We start from the raw sequence: 21938 nt of genomic DNA, 5'->3' as shown, positions 1-21938 counted from the left end.
ATTCAGATTGCTCCCAATTTCTATCGATAGTGGGGCAAATGGCTGTCGCTCCACATTTATTAGAGAAATTCAGGACTGTTATCAGTTCCCTAGGTAGTGATCTTTAAAAATGGCGATTGGCGATAATTGATTAAATACTAGCTCAATCCACAGTTCAACACCATTAAACACACAATTTGAAACCTGACTGGAAGGTGATCACAATTTGTTGCAGAGCCTACAGGAGTAGAGGAAGGGACTGGTACTCGCATAGTGGAGAGCATTGAATCTGATACTGGTGAAAGTTGGACAACGGGAGTTCGCGCAGATCAGGGCAATCTGACAGGCCCAATCCGACGAATGAGGACCATAATGATCTGTTCTAAATTCCCAAGTGGTGTGGTGGGAATGAAAGTCTCCTATCAACAGCTCCGGTGATCAGCGGACAGTAATGAATCAATAGGAAGCGTGTTGAGAACTCCACATTTAAAATACACACTACCGATAGTATAGGATGAAATACAGGTACGGAAATATCCACAGCCAAAATTTCACTATTGGAGTCCCCCCCCCCCCAATCCACGGAAATATTAAATTTAACATGCGACAATACCAGGACGATATTAACAGCATTAAGCCTCCACTCTCCCCTTGATGATCGATTGATCCTGTATATTCGGTATTTTGCCATGCTGAATTTCGTTTCGTTAGTTAATCAAGTTTTCTGAATCGCTATTACGTCAGCTAAATGTTGATTTGTAAGAACAAAGTAAATCACTATAGGTTGATTGAATGAACGACAGTTCCACATACCCAGAATGAAGTCTCTGAAAGTATTGCAATGGAACTGTCGTTCATTCATCTGCGGAAGCAAGTGCTTTTTCCAAAATACTGTGCTGAACTTTTGTGTCTGAATTGTTCTTCTTAGATTTTGAAGGCAGGAAGAGCCAGCACCTTCCAACGGAAGACGGCAACGTTTTAGAGCAAGAGAATCTAAATCCATCATGTCACTTTACTCATCCGCTGCACTGGTCAAATCTATTGAGGCAGAAGTTGGAAATGGGCGCTCTTTTTGCGTGTGCAGTAAAGAAATACAAGGTTTTTCTACATTCTTATCTGGAGCAGTAGCGGAATCAGCCGTAGGTACCTTAGAGGCATTTGGCTTTAACATAAGTGGGGAAATATATGGCGCCATTAGCTGAGCAATGCTAGTCGTAACTGCTTCTAATAAATGGTCGATGACCTTTGCTATAGCCTTTTATACCGCTGCTGCTATGGCTGTAGATATCAATCCCTCACGTGTCTGTCGCGCTGCAACACTCGCGTAACCATGTATCTTCTCTTCACAATTGTATTGGCCTCACTCCTTAAGCAACGAAGCTTATCTATTATCTCAAACCTTTTATCGCCTGTGTCCTCGCAAAAGAGTTAGGGTAGCATACAGGATGGCCACCATTAAACAAAAGGCATGTCTCTTTTTTTTTCACAGATCTGTTCTGTTTCATGCTGCGCACCACACGCACAGGACATAGAATTTGACTTACAGACATTTGCTCTGTGTCGAAATTTCCGACACTGCAGGGCCCGCGGCAAAAACTGGTCAACCCTAAAAAGCAGGGGCCATTGATTTACCTCTGATGGCCATATGGTTCCAGCAGATGTTGCAATTACTGACTGTTGGTGTTTTAACTCTATGAACTAAACTGGACAACGACGCATTGAGATCAGCCCTGCAGGGGAGGGCTTCTCAAGGATTTCCGAAGGACTTAACCGCGAGTCTACACCTCGCACTATTACTTCAGAACTCGCTAAGTGCAGGAGATTAGAAACGCTCGCCGAGTGACTTCCGAAGGTTGAACACTAGAGAAGTTCTTCAAACAGGTGTGGTCTGCTTATCTGCACAAGATGCATCCTCTGCCAAACTATCGGACATCAGACATGTGCATATAAGGAGGTATCCCATTCAACGCCGCCAGCAATGAGTCAGAGTTGTTTAACCTAATTACGCCTCCATCCGAAGAGATAAACGCAACAGGAACGCTGCTGATGCAAGTTCGAGAGAACGCGTCCAGGGGAAACTCGTCTACGGGAAAATTGGCTGACCAGGGGGATGTCCCCTGATCAAGAGAAGATATCGACATCTGTCCTAAAACACCAACAAACAACCTGCAAAGAAGAAAAAAACTTCATAATTAGAAATTGAAAATTACTCACCGCCTAGTCAGAGTGTCCTGCACGCCATAAGCGGGAAGCCCACGGTCGGCCTGCGTTCGGTCCTTGCAAATAGGGCTAACTAAAGCTCAACGGCCGACCATGTACGCCCATCTCGGCCCGAGGTCGGTGATTGACCATGGCCTAAGAAGGGCTGTCGAGGAGGCTGACTTGGCCGGCCTACTGCCACGCTAGGGTCATACATGGGCCTTGGCTTATCCACGCATGGTCCAACCATGTTGGCAGTATTCGGTTTCCGGTTGCTTATCCATGTCTAATCAGTGGTCTACTCATTCATGACCCGTGGTGCACACATTTAACGTCTGCAATACGACTGTATATTTTATGCTCCATATTTTCCTCCATGCGAGCTCCTACATTCATCAACAATGTCGATGTTCTCCAGGAAGGTTAAAAACAACCCATACTTACGTAGTTTAAATAGATCTGCGAACCGACAAAGGTAGATTCAAAAAGCACTTTTTATTACTTTTTCTTAAATATTCGGTACAGACCTAGAACCCTCCTGATAAAACGTAGCGCTTTTACCGCACCTTATTGCTAGGCTTCACGGCAATTTATTCCGGATTTTAACTTATAGATTGAGTTGAAGATGTCATGTTTCCTTGATCTTGTGCCCGCCGTTCCAATCCTTCCCTGTTACGAGCCATCGCTTGACTGCTACTGCGGCCTTCCCGGAGGACTTCACTCATGGGCACGTGTCACTCGGGCATCCTAGAAAATATTTCAAAAGCATTAGCTTCCATTCTGCCCTCATATGAGTGATTTATAGCCTGTTCAAGTGATAAAAGGCTGTCATGCAAATATTGTCAAGACTTTCAGTGTGATCAGTGGTGATTTTCGTTGTTGTAGTCATACGATGATATATGAAGTCGATTGAAATATAGGGTGCACCATTTTTAAGCATGCAATGCGTGTTCCGGCTAATTTGATGCTAGCGATAAAAAAATACATTTCAGCGGCAGGCGAAGGAAGCGAGTTACATACTGGAGGCCTTGAGCGCCTCAGGAAAGTTTTCGTTTGCAATTTTTATTTGACACTATTTACAATAATTACTGAATATTCACCTTACTCACGAAACAGTAATTGTGTGAAGAAGAAGTTGGACCCCTTCGCTGGATGCTGATGAGAAAGAAGAAGGTGTGTGGAATTACCATCGCGAAGATCGCGTTGGGTTTGATCGCCCCGCTTCCCCGTCGACCTCGACGCCGTCCTGAACGTCCTTCTACATTTGGTGGAGGTGCGGCCTGATACCCTTGTCTCACGCTGGAGCATCGCACCCGCACACTCCCTTTAACTCGTATGGCTAACGACGAACACCCCCCAGCTAACCCGATGACCCCGCCGATTGTCTGCTCTGACTGCTTACGCCAGCGAGACCCTGCGCTCTTCAGCGGGACTGACGACACTGACTGCGAAGACTGGCTTGCTTCTTACGAGCGAGTGAGTTCGTACAATAAGTGGGACGACGCCACAAAGTTAACAAACGTCACATTTTATTTGACCGGCGTTGCCAACTTGTGGTATCGTAACCACGAAGCCGATATCACAACTTGGGACTCATTCAAGGCTAGTCTTACAAGCGTCTTTGGTCGTCCAGCAGTACGAAAGCTCCGCGCCGAACAACGTCTTCAGGATCGAACACAGCGGCTCGGCGAGACATTTACAAGTTATATTGACGATGTACTCTGCCTGTGCAGTCGCGTAAATGCTCAGATGTCCGAGCCACAGAATATAAAGCCCATCCTGAAGGGCATCGAACATGACGCCTTTCAAATGTAAAATTCCCGGGATTTGACTACCGTTGCTCAAGTTATAAACCTCTGCCAGAGCTACGATGAGTTGCGCAAACAGCGCATCCTCCCTCGACAGCCTTCCGCGCCTGCAGAGTCAATTTCTGGCCTCTCCGCAACATCTGACACCTCCTCGCTGCTGCAGCAGCTCAAAGACTTCATCCGCGAGGAAGTTGCTCGCCAAATATCTCTGCTGCGAGCAAATTGCAAGCTGTCCTGCAATTTGGCGTCTCTTCGACAGGTCATCGCCGACCGCGTGGCGGAGGCCCTTCCATCTGCCCCTCCGCCAGCGCCCATGCCTCAGACCGCGCCGGCCGTGGAGCCCCTCCCATACACCAACGTCCCTGTCGCTCCACTGACGTACGCTGCCGTCGCTGCACGACCACGGCCACCTAGCTACCCTGTGATGTACGCTACGCCTCCAGCGCCTGTACAGGAATATCTTCAGGCGCCACAGCCTTTCGTCCCGCCTCGACCTCAGCGCCGCAGTTCATGGCGAACAAGTGATAACCGTACCATTTGTTATTCTTGTGGATGTGCTAGCCATACTGCCCGGTACTGCCGAAATCGCACTCCCGATGAGTTTCTATCGCTCCGAACATCACATTCCTGGCAGCCAACCCGGGATCAGTACGCAGCCGCCGATTCATCTGCAGGTTTCGTTGCGAAAGACCGTACTACCTTTTCTACTTTCCGCTCAACCTCGCCGCGTTGCCGCTCCCTATCTCCTCTGCGTCGGCGTCCCAATCTTGCGCATGAGGAAAACTGCATGCCGCAGTTCCTGAGGCGAGAACTGCGCAACGAGCGAACTGTCAAAGGCCTCACGTATCTCCTGAAAATCTGCTTGAAGTTTCTGTTGACGGCGTTATAGTACTGGCTCTGGTCGACACCGGCGCTGCTGTTTCTGCCATGGCTGCAAGTCTTTGCCGTTCATTGTGCAAAGTGACGACACCAATTTCAGGATTGTCGCTATGCACGGCAAATGCCCCGACGATAGACTATAGCGGTGTGCACAGCACGAGTCGTCATTCAGGAAGCTGTGTACGCAATAGAGTTCGTCGTTTTGACTTCCTGCTCGCATGTTCTCATCTTGGGCTGGGATTTTCTGTCGCGACATAATGCGGTGATTAACTGTGCTCGTGTCGAACTGGAGATTTTTGCGCTAGACGAACCATCGCCGGACGTTCTTTATCCCAAAGTCATCGTTGTCGGAGATACTGATCTTCCTGCGTGCTCTTTCGTTCTTGTGCCCACCGCTTCTGCTTTTTCCCGCAGTACCGATGTAGTTTCCACCCCATCACCTACCTTTCTAAACCGCAAAAGTCTCCCCCTGCCTTATGCTGTACTTTCTATATCAGCTGGCCTCACCGCGATCTTAATTTTTTATCCGTTCTTATTTCCCCTATCCCTGCGTCGCGGTGAATGCCTCGGTAACATCCAGCTCATTGATTCTATTCTCCCTTGTGACGCAACACCCGCTTCACAGGCCGCTCACTTGGCTGCACTCACACCGCCTGTTCTTGCGCTGGACCAGTCTTCTGCCGACGGTTTTCTCCGCTCCATCGATGCTAGTCTTCCTGGCCCTCAACGCTCTGAACTCCTCGCACTGCTTCATCAGTTCCGCTCTTCATTCGACTCTCATCACCCTGCTTTGAGCCGCACATCAACTGTTGCCCACCATATTGACACCGGTTCGCCTGCTCCTCTGCGCCAGCATCTCTATCGAGTGTCTGCCACCGAGCGCCGAGTTATTGAAGCCCAAGTTCATACTATGCTTGAGAATGGCGTGATTGAGCCGTCTAACAGTCCGTGGTCCTCTCCTGTTGTCTTAGTAAGGAATAAACACGGTTCTATACGCTTCTGCGTCGACTACCATCGCCTGAACAAAATCACGAGAAAAGACGTCTACCCCCTTCCGCGTATAGATGATGCATTGGACTGCTTACAAGGTGCTGAACTCTGTTCTTCGCTCGATTTACGATCCTACTACTGGCAGGTACCCATGGCTGCGGAAGATCGCCCTAAAACCGCATTTGTCAGCCCCGATGGCCTCTTTGAATTTACCGTCATGCCTTTCGGTATCTGTAATGCCCCTGCTACATTCGAGCGTATAATGGATACTATACTGCGTGGCCTGAAGTGGAAGACGTGCCTCTGCTACCTTGACAACATCGTGGTGTTCTCGCCGGACTTTGCGACCCACATCTCTCGTCTGAAGCAGGTCTTGACATGCATTGCGAACGCCGGCCTGCAGCTCAACTTGAAAAAGTGTCGTTTCGCTGCTCGTGAGCTGACCATTTTAGGCCACGTTGTGTCCAAGAAGGGTATACGTCCTGATACCGCCAAACTTCGAGCTGTGACCGAGTTTCCGACGCCTACTACCATCAAGCAATTAAGAAGTTTTTTGGGGCTGTGCTCATACTTTCGGCGTTTTATACGGAACTTTGCTTCCATTGTCGCCCCGCTGACTCAGCTCCTCGGCAATACCTCAAATATTTCGCTGTGGTCACCAGCATGCAGGACGCCTACAACACATTGCGCCGCCTCTTCACAGCCCCACCCATCCTGCGCCATTTTAACCCTGAGGCGCCCACCGAAGTGCATGCAGACGCCAGTGGTATCGGCATCGGCGCTGTGCTTGCTCAGCGCCCTCCACCCCCCCCCCCCAGCTTTGGTGAATGCGCAGTTTCGTATGCCAGCCGTACTCTCACAAAACTCGAAACAAACTACTCTGTAACGGAAAACGAGTGTTTGGCCACCGTGTGGGCCCTCACAAAGTTTCGCCCTTACCTTTACGGCCCTTCGTTTGATGTAGTCACGGACCATCATGCCCTCTGCTGGCTTTCATCACTCAAGAACCCTCCCGGCCGCTTGGCACGGCGGGCTCTTGGTCTACAAGAATATGACCTCCGTGTTATTTACCGATCTGGTCGCAAGCATACAGACGCCGACGCTTTGTCTCTCTCACCGCTGCCAGCCGACCTTGCCAGCCGCTCCGTCTCGGACTCTGCAGTATCTTCCCTCGACATCAATGACATGCCCGCTGAAGAACGAAAGGATCCATGGATCGCATCCCTTATTGTCTACCTTTCCAACAATTCAGCGATTACCCTTTCACGCGCACTTCGCCATCAAGCTTCCCACTATGAGATTCGGGATCACCTCCTTTACCGGCGCAACTACAACTCGAGTGGACGGAAATGGCTCCTCGTGATTCCGCGCCATCTACGGACTCAAATATGTACAGCTTTTCACGCCGATCCGCAGTGTGGTCACACCGGAGTTTTCAAGACCTACACTCGAATCCGTCTTCGCTACTATTAGCGCGGTATGTACAGCTCGGTACTTAGGTACGTTCGATCGTGCTTGACTTGCCAACGCCGCAAACCTGCTTCTCACCGTTCGGCTGGTGAGTTACAGCCTCTCAGATGCACGCTTAGACCCTTCGACCGCATTGGAATTGACCTCTATGGCCCTCTTCCGCACATAGCTGACGGCAATCGCTGGGTCATTGTCGCCGTCGACCACCTGACGCGATATGCCGAAACCGCCGCGCTCCCAGCTGCAACAGCCAGCGATGTGGCCGGTTCCTTATTGAACTTCATTCTCCGTCACGGTGCTCCCCGTGCATTACTCAGCGACAGAGGCCGTACTTTCTTATCTGACGACATTCAAGCCCTGCTCGCTCAGTGCAAAATCATTCACCAGACTTGCACCGCCTACCACCCGCAAACCAACAGCCTTACTGAACGATTTAATCGCACCCTCGGTAACATGCTCGCGAAGTACGTCAGATCAATCACACAAACTGGGACATTGTCCTTCCTTACATCACCTACGCGTACAACACTGCTACGCAATCCAGCACGGGTTTCTCTCCGTTCTCATTGCTTTACGGTCGGTATCCATCTGCTCCCCTCATACTGTCCTCCCCTACAACCCTGACGCATCAAAATGTACCACAGTGACCGAAGATGCACAGCACGCAGAAGAATGCCGCCAGATTGCACGGACATTCACAACCGACTCTCAGTGGCGCCAAAAATATCGCCATGACACCATTCAAACGAATGCACCGCACTTCGAGGCCGACCCATTCGTGTGGCTATGGGTTCCATCCGGCAGCCCCGGCCTCTCAACAAAACTGATCTCAAAGTATCATGGGCCCTACCGCGTCGTCGAGCGCACTTCACCAGATAACTATGTTGTTGAGCCGCTTAAGCCATGTTCCGATTTGCGACGCCGTGGCCGTGAAAATGTTCATGTGCAGCGTCTTAAGCCGTTCTATGACCCCATTGTGTCTTCGTCCCCTTAAGTCGCCAGGATGGCTCCTTTTTCCCTGGGGGGCCCTGTGAAGAAGAAGATGGACCCCTTCGCTGGACGCTGATGAGAAAGAAGAAGGTGTGTGGAATTTCCATCGCGCAGATCGTGTTGGTTTTGATCGCCCCGCTTCCCCGTCGACCTCGACGCCGTCCTGAACGTCCTTCTTCTACAATTTCTTCGTTGAAGAACACCTGCACGAACCACGCTTCATTATTTTCGATAAAGAGCCCTGATGTGATCAGTCTTTCAAGCAGATAAAGTTGCGTGTTGTGTTGGGTTTAATGGCGCATAAGCAGCTCAGGCTATCATGCGCCAAGCACAAGGTTGTAAGGGGCGTACACTAGTTATTCTACAGTTTCCGTAAAACATTTTCTTCCGTTAAAAAGTTAAAAATACATGATGGATCGACAAGTCTGCTTTCACCTAAAATCAAAGCTGGATAAAAAGAAATGTGTTCATCGTAAAATTGATTAAAATACTTTTTTCTTAGCATTTCAAGTCTTCTGCATGAAAGCAAAATGTGGTTTATAGTGAGTTCCTGCCCTCATTCTTCACACAGAGATTTGTTTTCGTTTCTCAACAAAACGTTGTGTGTCATCTGTGTGTGGCCAATGCGGAGACGGCATAAAATCACTTCTATAAAACGTTCTTGATGGCGACATGATTTCCATTTCCCTAAAGTGGGCTTCACCAACTGCAGTTTATTATTTACATCCCTACTCCATGATAACTGCCATTCGTCCTTTAGTCTGCTGTTCACTAGCATCATGCAGTCTATGTATGGTATATCTATGTTCTTTATTCGTTTTTCATGGGCTTGGGCAGCGCGAAAGTCTGCTCTCTCATTGCTTCCACTGCCGACATGACTCGGAACCGAACAAAACTATGTCCTCGAGCAGAGGTTGTTGATATGTGTATTTCTATGAGTTGTGGTGTAACTGCATTTTTATGGTGAAGGGCTGTGATATCCAGATAAAGTATTCTCCATCGATCTGATCTTTGTGTTTTTGGGGTTACTATACTTTATTCTGATAAAGTATAGCAACCCCAAAAATCAGATCGATGGAAAATGCAATTGCCGCCTCGGCTTGGCCCTACAGCCCAGTGCATCGGTAGACCTATAAGTTGGCGATGGTTTCTTCGTTCGTGGCAGCAATACCGTTAACACGACTGTATTTGCTTTTATTGGTTACAACTGACATATAACGTTCCGCACATTTATGTCCTTACCCTTTGGTAGACATTATCGCCATTGCAAAGTGCGAGCGGCTCGTTCACTGTACCTCCCGCCTTCATGGGCACCAAATACGGACGCGAAGCAATAATCATCAGCATACCACCCTTAGTGTACAAGGGGGCCACCCATCATGGCTGCAGGTTGTTTCGTCTCCTGAAATCATGTCGAGAGCAGCAGTATAGCGGCGTGCGAATTTGATGGCAACAGAGTCGGCATCAACATTTCGCAGAATTTCTTTGCGAGTGTAAATAATAGTACAAGTGATGTTTCCTTACCGCAAATGATGAAATTGGGATTTGTGAAAGCAATCTGCTACTCTGTAAGTCTAATTTACTATCTAAAGCGAATATTTATCATTAGTAACAAACAACCTGAATTCAATACTTACAAAACAAACACTTGACTTTCCTGTCAACAAAATGCGACCGGTTTCTTTCGCTTGTAGTTTTGGTTTATTTTTAGACCTTATTGCAAATATCGCCCGCAGCATGTATAGTGCAACTAGACTGATTGAAAACTCTACAGATATAAGAGGTTCTCATACTCCCCTACTCAGTTATGCAGACCAGAATGGAAGGGTGGGACAACGCGACATGGAGCGCGAAAGAATACACTAATTCTTCGCCGCCTGAGCCGAAAGGTGGACGACTTCATTTTAGGTTTCAAGGTTTTCGCTTTGTAGAAGAAACTCCCAAAAATTACGAATCTTGAATGTTGGCCTTTGCCCCAGGCGAAAACGGGCATTGCCAAATTATGTAGTCTAGTGTACCTCTCTGTCCACATTGTTTACAGTTTTCGACAGCCATACTGGGTTGGGACAATTTCCGGCCTGTAGTCTGCGAAGACTTTTAACCTCTTCGTTGTTTACCTCTTTATGCGTAGTGGAAAATCTTTAGTAGTTAAACAGGTACCACGAGATCTGTGAACACTACAAACTCAATACGCCCGACTACTGTCCGGAATACCTGGGTTCGAACCCGACCTCGGCGGCTGCGTTTCGATGGAGACGAAATGGAGAGGTTTCCGTGTGCTGTGCGATGTCAGCACACGATAAAGGTCCACAGGTGGTCGAAATTACTCCGGAGCCCTCCAATACGGCTCCTCTTTCTCGTTTTGCACTTCAACTCCTACCTTCCCTCCCTTACGGCGCGGTTCAGGTGTCCACAGACACAAGTGTGACAGATATGCGCCTTTCCCTTCCTGTGAACCAATTAAAAAGCTCTATAGCACAACCAGAATAAAAGCTACATGAGATAGAATTTCAGACACACCCTTGATATAGGCCTTCTCAGAGCATTTATTATATGTATATATATATATATATATATATATATATATATATATATATATATATATATATATATATATATATATATATATTTCATAAAAGTCGCACAAACGAAAACAAAGGTTTATTTCCGACGTTTCGGCCGGGCCCCGACCTTTGTTTTCGTTTGTGCGCCCCTGCCTCATCTTATATATATATTGTGTGCAAATATCCTTTGACGCCTTCATACCTCATATACAAGTACATTTGTATATGAGGTATGAAGGAGTCAAAGGATATTTCCACACATGTGTGTATATATATATTTATAGAAGGCCGATATCAAGGGTGTGTCTGAGATTCCATCTCATGCAGCTTTTATTCTAGTTGCGCTATTGAAGTACATTTGTGCCCGGCCGGGGTGGCACAGTGGTTAGAGCGCTCGACTACTGTGTCCAAAGACGCAGGATCGAATCCCGGCCTCGGCGGCCGCTTTTCCCTAGAGGCGAAAAGCTAGGCGCCCGAGTGCTGTGCGATGTAAGTGCACGTTAAAGAACCCCAGGTGGTCGAAATTTCCGGAGTTCTCCACTACGGCGTCTCTCATAGCCTCAGTCGCTTTGGGACGTTAAACCTCAAAACCAAACCAAACCAAACAAATACACTTGTTTATTGGATGAAGACGAAAATGAATTTAGGCAATGGTACCGCTGCCCCGCCGGGGTGGTGCAGTGGTAAGACGCCCGACTGAACCCGACCTCGGCGGCAGCGCTTCGATGGAGGTGAAACGAAGAGGCGTCCGTGTGATGTGCGATGTCAGCGCATGTTAAAGATCCCCAAGTGGTCGAAATTACTCCTTAGCCCACCACTACGGCTCCTCTTTTATACGAAGCATATTAACGTAGGTTTCGGGCCTTCGCGCGACTCCCTGCGGTGGCCACTATTGACCCTGAAGTGGGGTCACGTGACATGACGTCACGTGATGACGTCACACCGGCTGCGGATCGGGCCTCATATCGCGCCGTCGGTCGCCTCCCGGCGGTGGCCACCATTGACCTTGAAGTGAGATCACATGATGTGAAGTCACGGGATGACGTCACACCGGCTGCAGATGGGGCCTCATATCGCGCCGTCGGACGTCGCCCGGCGGAGGCCTCCACGCTTCGGTTCGCGCCGTCGCGCGCGACGCGGCGGCGGCGCGACCATCGCTGCATCACGTGATATGTGACGTCACGCCAGGGATGAAGCGGCGCTCGCCCGCCGTCGCGTCAGTCTCTGTGCCCGCAACCGCGCCAGCGTCTTTGCGCCGGGCGTGTATGCGATCAAGATGCCTACGACGATTAACCTAAAACCACGTCTCCGTTACTTAGCCCCATCCACACTGAGGCAGCTGCTTAACATGCTTCGCATCCACTGGGCTTACCTTGATAAGCCTCCAATTTTTTCTCTTTCCACTTTAACTCCCACCTTTCTCCCTTCCCTTACGGCGTGGTTCAGATGTCCACAGACACAAGTGTGACGGATACTGCGCCTTTCTCTTCCTGTGAATCAATTATTATTATTATTATATGGTACCGCGCTCATTGATGCTGTTTTAGTAAGTAGTAAGTAAGTGCTTTATTTTCCGTTTGCAAAGTACAGTTGTAAACGGACAGGTTCGAGGAAAAAAGCTGCGGAAACAGCTTGACAGGTCATAAAACCCGTTCGTTGGCAGCAGCAGCTGTGCGGAATGGCAATGCTTTCAATACAATAAAGCACAAGCATGAAGAAAGAAACAAAAATAACAAACAAAAAAGGTGAATCTGCAAAGCTACATAGGTTAGTAAAAAAGGAAAAAAAAATACAGCAGCATGAAAATAATCTCACTCAGTCACAAAAGAAGTACAATTGGCAAGGAACATATATAGTGCTAATTTACAATGACTAACCCAATGGTTGACAATATAAATACACACTCAATATTAGTGGCAAAATAATTGTGTAGAGTAGATAATGAAACATGTAAAACATCAATATTTTCCGAGATTAGTGCATTGAGTAAGGCAGGTAGGGTGTGAGCAATCATTTGCTTACCGTAATTAGTTCGCGTGTGTGTTACATACCAGTATTCCGGACATCGCGTTTTGTAGTGAAGTAGATTTTGTTTAAGATTGGCTGTTGAACGGATGGCAAACTTATTCAATTTGCATTCTTTAATGTATGCGTGTACTAACATGTAGTTGTATAAATTATGCACTTTCAATATGTTAAGCTCTTGGAACAAAGGTTCACTTGGGAAATCCCAGTTCACATTGCATATCGCGCGCAGAAATTTTTTCTGAAGGAAAAATAACCGACCTACATTTGTGGCAGACGTGGTACCCCAGACAAGACAGCAGTAATTAAGGTGACTCATAAAGAGAGATTTATACATAAGCAATTTTATATTACGGGGAAGATACCTAAGGGAAAAAATTAGTCCAACTACCTGGGATAGTTTGCTTACAAGTGATGATGAATGGCTGTTCCATGACATGTCATGGTCGAAAAAAATTCCTAAGCATTTTACTGAATTCACTAGTTCAATTTTATCCATATTAAGTGTGATGTCTGCAGGTAGTGTAGCATTTCTGTTCTTGGCTTGGAATAATATGGCTTTTGTTTTAGTTGCATTTATTATGAGACCGTTTTTGATCGACCATACATGTAGTTTTTCTAGTGCTTTATTAGCAATTCTTATTAAGTGTGAGGTATCATGAGAACAAAACAGGAGTGTGGTATCATCAGCATAGATGATGTATTTGGTGTCATGATCAATATTAACAATATCATTAACATAAATATTGAAGAGGAGGGGTCCAAGTATACTACCCTGCGGCACTCCTATTCTTATGTTTTTTATTTGAGAGGATATGTTATTGACATGTGTATATTGAGCTCTAGAGCCCAGATATGACCTAATTATTTCATGAGCAACGCCACGTATACCATAGTAAGTTAACTTTTTAAGTAGAAGTTCATGATTAATGCAGTCAAAAGCTTTTGTAAAATCTATTAGTACACCGAGTGTAAGTAAACGATGTTCAATGTTCCTAAGGATAAATTCTTTTTGTTCCAAGAGGGCAAGCTGAGTAGACAGGTGTTTGCGGAACGCGTACTGGCAGTGAGTTAAGAGGCAATTATCCTCAAGAAATGCAGAGAGACGTTTAAATATTATCTTTTCGAGACCTTTTGAAAAAACTGGCAGAATTGATATGGGCCTATAATTTGTTATTAGGGTCCTGTCACCACGCTTGAATAACGGGATTACTTTAGCGACTTGCATTTTCTGCGGGAAGATTCCGGCATTTAGGCATAAGTTGTAAACATATGTCAACACTGGAGCAATGATATCTAGGATATACTTAATTGGCATTATCTGCAGGCTGTCTACGTCCAGACTACGACTATTGCTAAGTTCAAAAAAGAGACAGGTTAATTCGGATTCATTGGTTGGATGCATAAATATAGTATCCAGAATGCTTGTTGGTATGAAATCGCAGGCGGTCATACATACGGGAATGTCATTAGTGCTGGTTAAAAATTCATTAAAGGAGTCAGGCAGTGACTCATCGCTTATCTGTACACCATTTTTAACAATCTGCACAGGTAGTTGGGAACTCGGCGTATGGTTCCGTAAGACATTAAGTTGTTTCCAAGTCTTCTGACTGTCGCCTTCACATGACTTAAACAGGTCGGTATGATAGTTGGTTTTAGCGCTGCGCAGTTCGTTTGTGAGGCTATAGCGAAAGCGTTTGAACTCAGTCCAGTCATCTGGATTACGTGATTTGATAAATTTATCGTATAGCCTGTGTTTAGTTTTTATTTTTTCAAATAGTTGCATTGTAATCCATGGCTTGCGAATCCTGGAAGGTCTCTTTCGCTTAATACTACAGGGGAAGTGTCTATGATAACAAGTGGCCTTTATATTTGCAGAAAACCCAGCTCAGCCTCGTACTAGGTATTTTTGATGCTTTGATATTTCGAACATACCGAAATAAAAACAATTATGCTTCTACTGAACGTAAACATTGAAAGCTTTCAATTTAAGCCCATATGAATTCCTCCAAAATCCTAAGGAATTCGCATTTTTATTTATAATTTCCAGGTTTTTTATTATTTGTGAACGTTGTTACGTAGATTATGTCCGCCTTCCTGTACATGCCACCTACACTGAGAGTACGAAAATGTACCTTGACATTAAAGGGCGTAAATACAGAAGGCATCAGCGACGCTTCAAATTGATTTACAGGATAAAAAGGGCGCAGTATCTCAAGGAAGGGAGGAAGGTGGGAGTGAAAGAATACAGGGAGATCGAATTAAGTGCCGTTGTGGAGGGTTACGATCTACCACACTTTCGCCCCATAGCACTTTAGTGGTCCAAAGACCCTCTAGACGTTTTTTACGCATTTCAAAGACGGCAGGAAGGTGTGATTCCTATTGCAAAATCCAGCGTCGCTGTGTCCCAGCGTCCCCGCATCATACCTGATGATGGGCCCAGTATGATGCTGTAGACTGGGAGCACTTGGACGCGGCACACTGGCACGATGGTGGTGGTAAGAACATTTATTAGCTATACAAGGGCCAGGAGGTATGTTTGGAACAGCTCATCAGGAACCAGTCCTTACAAGTACTAGGTCGAGGCCCATAGGTTGGGACACCAGTGGCGATTGCCCCCGCTCGGGCGCGCTCGACTAAGGCTTATTGGGCCTGTAACTAGTGCGAGCCGAGCAGGATCGCCTTCCAGTACTATTGGGTTGCGTTGCACGCTCTGCACTGGTGGCACTGATCGTCAGGTGAAAAAAAGGGTTCGGATAAAAAGCAAAAACTAAAAAGGCACGAAGACCCTAAAATACAATCAAAAAGCTGAAAAATAAAACAAAGAAACAAGTTCTAGGAGAACCGCTTGTTCCGTAGCGTTTCGCGCTTTCGCGCTAACCGCTCCGCCACGCAAATTGCTTTTTCTTTATTTCATGGAAGTACTTGGAGCTAATTTAACCAGGTTGAATCTCGCAACCTGTCATATACAGGCTCATCAGCATCGAGCTCTCACTTTGGCCGCACGTCAAACTTTCCGGACACATATACATGTATCTAGTAAATGTAAACAGGCAGGAGGTCAATAATGCGTAACATAAATCCCCGCACCATAGCATTGTTCTCTGAACAGAGACTTCGACGAACGTGGTCGCTCTGCGTGCCGATATATCATGCAGGTAAATGGCGCCTCAGAAGCCTCTATTGTAGGCAAATATCACATCCCTACTGAAAAATCCTGTATAAAATTCGTACAGGAAATCGTATACAGGTTTATTGTACAGGATCTGGGATACAGGATTGGGGGCTATTTCAGCAAATTCCTATACTGCCCTGGAAAGTCCGGAATGAAGCCGCGCGGAGCTCTGATACGGGAATGGCCTGTATGGTTGATGGCCCTCGTTTCCGGAAAGAAACGCGTCGCCAGGGTAGAAAAAGCATGCAACAATATAAAATAAAATGACTACATATAAAATAATATATAAAATTAAAAAAAAATGAAAAAATATTTCCGTACTGAATGTGGAATCGAACCTCGGTCCTTATAGTCTTCAGACGGGCACCTTAACCACTACACTACGGCGCTTTTTTTTTTTTTCTTTATTGCCTGTTTTGAGTTCACATCAATTCAAAAAAGATCCACGATAATGGTAAAACTCGCAACAACCAGACTTCGGCTGTCACGAAAGGTTTAAAATTTTTTGAGGACAGCCAGTTCATCAAGCACACTGATCCAGTCAGGTGGATCAGAAAGCACCCGATACGTTTCTCTAAGGAGCAGCACACTCTCGATAAAGTTCTCGCGTACAGAACGCGTGTTGACATCTGCATGTTGCACCTGCATCCTTGTTTTCCACAGGCTGTGGAGGCTCAGGACCATGACTAAATCCAAAGGAATACCCTCACTCTCGACTGGAAGGAACCGTATGCCATACGGATCTAACGGAAGGTCTTTCTTTAGTGTTCTCTGGAGAACATCCCAGTGAAAGACTGGGTCCCAGCAATCCAGAAAGACGTGCTCGATTGTCTCTGGTTTTTTGCAAAGGAGACAGTCTGTTGTCCAGGGAACGAATAAGCCTCTTTCATGTAACCAGGTTTTAACAGGTAATGTGTTGGAATGTAGCTTAAAGAAGAACGTTTTAACTGAAGGCCTAACTGGCATCTTTTTCACACGCTTTAAGACATCCTGTCCGGGGCCTCCACGGTGTGGTGCACGGTAAATCGGCAACGGTATCATCACATCCAGAAGATCTTTGTACAGCTTCTTCTTACACACTTTGCTCAAGTATTCCATTGAAAAACGCGCATGCAACATTCTGAAAGACAAGACAACTTCGCGCATGTACCCTTTTAAAGCGCCACTCATATTCTCACCAGAACAGACAACGTATTCTGGAAGCATTTTACACAGTCGTACTTGCATGACCGTCCTCAAGAATTTGTCGTTTTGATCACGAAGGAAAAAAAAACGCGAGACAACCTGTCGCAAAAAGAGATGCACAAGGCCCAAGCCCCCCGCCTTAACAGGCAGAAAGAGGTTGGTTCTGCTGCACTTTTCCCATGTTGATGACCACATGAAAACGGCAAAGACACGATGAATTTTTTGAATGCTAACACGCGTCGCCGAAAGCACATTCATTACGTACCATATCTTTGCCACAAGGAAAACATTGCACACATAAGCGCGTGAGAACATTGACAACGGCTTGCCCTGCCATGAATCAGCTTTCTCTCTCGCTCTCTCTGCTTGGCCAGCCCAGAATGGGGTGGGATCTTGGTACGATTCAAGCGGCACGCCTAAATACTGGGTCGGCAATTTTGACCATTGCAAACGAGAAAAGTATTCAGGCGTAACATCCCAGTCTCCATGCCAGAAACCGGCACTTTTTTCCCAATTTACTTCACAGCTTGTCTGTCGGCAGAATTTTTCAACAAGGGCAGTAACTTCTTGAATGCTTTCTCTGCTTGAACAGAATACAGCGATGTCATCTGCATATGCCAGCATTTTGACCTGTGCTGACTGCAGCATAAAACCAGTTATACGTTCATTGTTTATGATAGACCGGCAGAGAGGCTCGAGGTAGGCCGCGAACAGTAGGGGTGACAGGGGGCAGCCTTGCCTCACTGACGACAGCACACGAATGCTGTCAGTGAGCTCTCCATTCACAATTATCCGTGTCGTGCAGTTCGCATACACCATTCGAACACCTTCCTCAATCACTCGCCCTATGTTTGAGTGTGTCAATACTTCGAACAAGGCATCGTGCGAAACGCGATCGAATGCTTTGGCGAGATCCAGCTGTATCATTGCCACTCGAGATCCAATCGCGTCACAACACTCCAAAACAGTTCGTACCACGTGCACATTAGTTGCGATGCTTCGACCTTTAATGCCGCACGTCTGGTGTGGCCCAACCAGACTCGGTATTACACTTTGAAGCCTTTTCGCCAGCACTTTCATGTATATTTTGTAATCCACGTTGGTGAGGCTTATCGGCCGATAAGAACCCACCAACAGGCGTTTTCCTGGCTCATCATACTTCGGAATCAAAACAATGTGCGAGGTAGAAAACGAAGGTGGGACCTGCTTACGTTCGTATGACTCATCTAGCACTTTAAGCAAAATCTGGGCAGTGTAATCTTTAAATGCTTTGTAGAAAGCAGCGCCAAGCCCATCAGGTCCTGGCGACTTTCCCATTGGAAGGTCGTCTATCGCACTTTCTATTTCTGTCAAACTTATGGGTCGTTCTAGACGCGTTTTAACATCCTCATCGAGCTTTGGCATTTGGCGCAAAAATTCTGCCTGAAAGCCATTTTTGACTTCGCGTTTACGGCCAAGCAATTCATTGTAGTGTTCTATAAAGGTATTTTTGATAGTAGCAGGGTCACTAGTTACAGCACCTCGGTTGTCAATTTGCCGTATTTCCTTTTGATACGCGTGCCGTTTCTCATCTGACAGCGCTCGCTTAGTTGGCGTCTCCCCCGCCCAAAATTTTTCCGACCTTGCTCTTATCACTGCTGCCTTATACTTTTCAGTGTCAATGTTTTCAAGTTGTCGTTTCAAGGCTTTTATTTCTTCTGCATATCTTCCCGGCTGGATGCTATCCATGCTAAGCAAAAACTCAAGCTCCTCGTGCATTTCTTTCTCTTTTCTTTTTTCCTCATATCGAATTGCGCTTGCAGTTTTGATAGCTAAAAGCTTTACTCTCTGCTTTAGCTCCTCCCACTCAACTATATAGCTTTCGGCCTGCGTCAAAAGTAATTTATCGAGTTCTTTCGTTGTCTCTCTTACAAAACTGTCGTCCTCTAAAAGCTTCACGTTAAATTTCCACAGGTGCCAGTTAAATCGTGACCTCCGCTGTTTCCTGCCAAATGTTCCAATTACTAAGCAATGGTCACTGAAGCTTACGGGCTTAACGTCATACTCTGTGCACAATGAAGCCAGTTCAACAGAGACATAAATGCGATCTAATCTGGCGTGGCTATCCCTTTGAAAATGCGTGTATTTAGGGTGTGCGTCGTAAGAGAACAAATAGCCAACGTCTTCGAGATTACACTCATTAAGTAAAGAGTGCAGCAGCTGAGCACTCTTATCCCTCACTGGCAAATTTTTTGCGCGGTCCTGAGCGAAACAAACACAGTTGAAGTCTCCTATCAATATTACTACCTTGTCGCACCTAAGATGCATTTCGAGACTTTCGAAAAATGTTCTGCGCTCGCTCACCGCGTTCGGAGCATAAACACAGACAACACGATAACTATAATTTGAAAACGAAAAGTCAACAACAAGAAGGCGACCGCATTGGGAAGCCACAACGGAAGCAACGTTGATGCCTAAACTTTTACGAATAAATAAAACGCAGCCACCCGACGCGCCGACGGAATGGCAGACGCATACGTCATACAAAGAAGAAAAGGACGACGCCATACGATCAGTTAGCTCTTCGCTTTCAATCTTAGTTTCTTGGATAGCGATTAGGTCAAGGTCATTTTCAAGAATTAGGCGTCGCAGCTGACTTTGTCGTCTTCTTGCTCCCAAACCCCGGACATTTAAAGATGCTAGACGAAGTGTTACATCGAGATTAACCGCCATGTTTAGTAACAAAAGCCCCGCTAATAAGAGTTCGTGGCGGGTAACAAAACACTAAACTCACAGTGCATAAAGCCTCCATGCAGCGTTCCCCAATCCAGTCTTTCGCAGGCGCCGTACAGATCACAGCCAGCACCGTCTTTACTGAGTCCACCTGGCCACACAGGCCAAAGGATTATGGAGGCGGTTTCACCGCCTGCCTTGACTCGGATGGGACGTTCGGGTTCGGCCGCGATTTGACGGCCGGCCGTCTCCCGGTTGTTTTTGGTGGCGGCTCCCCGCTGCCACTGCCGTCCAGTTGCTCACTCTCGGTATCTTTCTGGTCACGCGGCCGCTTTCCGGGAAGTATACCGGCACCGACGCCAGCTGCTCCCTGAGTAACGTCCATTGCGGGTGCTTCGGCGCCCTCGATGTTCGATTCGTCGTCGTTCGTCGCGTTTTCCAACGCAGAATCCTCTTGGTCGGTAACTATTGGTTTGCTCGGTGGGCTAGCGTGAACACTAGGCTTCTGCGGCACAAGGACTTGAAGATTAGGCTGCAATACTTCCTTGTCCGCTGGTCCTTTTCCTGCTTGCGAAGTCTCCTCAGCGTCCGCCTCATCCATGTACAGCTCGAACGCTTCATCGCTTTTGCCGGGACCGGTGACGCTTGCGTATGTGCGAGTGCACTGACTCTCTTCGTGTCCGAACCGACGGCAAGAGCTGCATCGCGGAATGCGGCACTCACGCCGTATGTGACCTGTACCTTGGCAGCGCAGGCAAAGCGGGGCCCTGCCAGGCACTACCACTAGAGCCAATTCGCCACTGACGCTCAAGTGATGCGGAAGGTCGTCGAGCTTGACACCTGGATTCAACTTGAGTGTCACAAGTCTTGTTGTTGAACCCTTATCCGACACGCCCTGTGCTCTCCACTTCTCCTTTGCAACATCTGTCACCCTCCCGAAAGTAGCAAAGGCGAGCCGCACGTCTTCGTCTGGTACACTGTGCAGCAACCAGTGTACCTTCATTCGGACGTCTCGGTTAGCAGGATCGATGACGAGACACCGAGCACCTTTAACCTGCAGGTCTGCAAAGCGAAGTATCCTCTTCATCGAGTCAGCGTCCTTGAAGGTCACGGCCCAGACGTGGTTCATGCGGTACGCCCCCAGGGCGATAACATCCGGCATGAGCGAAAGCGGAGCAAGCGCATCACGAAAGTCTTCCACCCGGTATGGGCGGGCCCTGATGTCACCGTGCAAAAAAACAGTATTTTCAACAAATCGACCTGTAGGCAAACTTGGCAGTACAACCTGATAATCACTGTCCGAACCAAAAAGCCTGTTTCCGCGGCCAGACATGACCGCTGTACCCGCTCCAACGGAGCCCAACATAACACGTCCATTCGCTACGGCGGCGCCAGATAGTTACAGTGGTTATTATTCAGTATATGTAGCTACTTTTGCTCTTTCGTACTTGTATATTTTCCTTCGTAGTAGAAATTGTGGCCGTAATTCACCGATCGCCCTTTAAACACGCTGAATATCTTTGCAGGCTATCACGAGGGTTCACAAATGTGGCGTATCTTTATAATGCGTCGCTTTATTGAAGGCAAACCTCGAGATATAATTTACTAGTGCTGATGTGTTTTTCATCGTCTACGAACGCTTGTAAGTTTTCCTACATAGAGATATCCGCTGCACTAATACTTGTAATACTGGGCGTTTTAGCTTCACGTGCTACCAGCGGAGCATCGATGCCAATGAATACACTTCCGACTAAGCGGTTTCAATATGTAAACATTCGAGAACGCGTCGCGTGGTGTGCCGCTATCTGCGCATCTTTCGATGGTCAGCGATGTTTGTTTATTTTTTCTCGAACAGTTTTTTGTCATCGCTAGCGAAACGATACGTTCGTGCTTCTACTTTCGTGTTGTAGGCGGCAGATCTTCAGTCGCAGATATGAAGACGCACCGCAAGATGGTACGAGC

The 21938-nt window shown here is 47.0% G+C and overlaps 1 protein-coding gene across 1 annotated transcript in view; it reads right to left on the bottom strand.

Annotated features, from left to right (window-relative positions):
* Positions 1-21342, bottom strand: part of LOC146179722 (uncharacterized) — a 43939-nt gene extending 22597 nt beyond the window's left edge. Inside the window, exon 1 of the mRNA XM_084580257.1 lies at positions 20174-21342. Within this exon, the coding sequence (XP_084436383.1) occupies positions 20174-21342 (1169 nt within the window). The remainder of the gene's footprint in view (positions 1-20173) is intronic.
* Positions 21343-21938: the final 596 nt, after the last annotated feature.

This window comes from Amblyomma maculatum, chromosome 9 (assembly GCF_055883805.1).
Source record: "Amblyomma maculatum isolate TAMU_Amacu chromosome 9, ASM5588380v1, whole genome shotgun sequence".
In the NCBI taxonomy this organism is placed as follows: domain Eukaryota; kingdom Metazoa; phylum Arthropoda; class Arachnida; order Ixodida; family Ixodidae; genus Amblyomma; species Amblyomma maculatum.
Note: the sequence above shows the minus strand (reverse complement) of the source record. Positions and strands in the feature narration are given on the sequence as shown.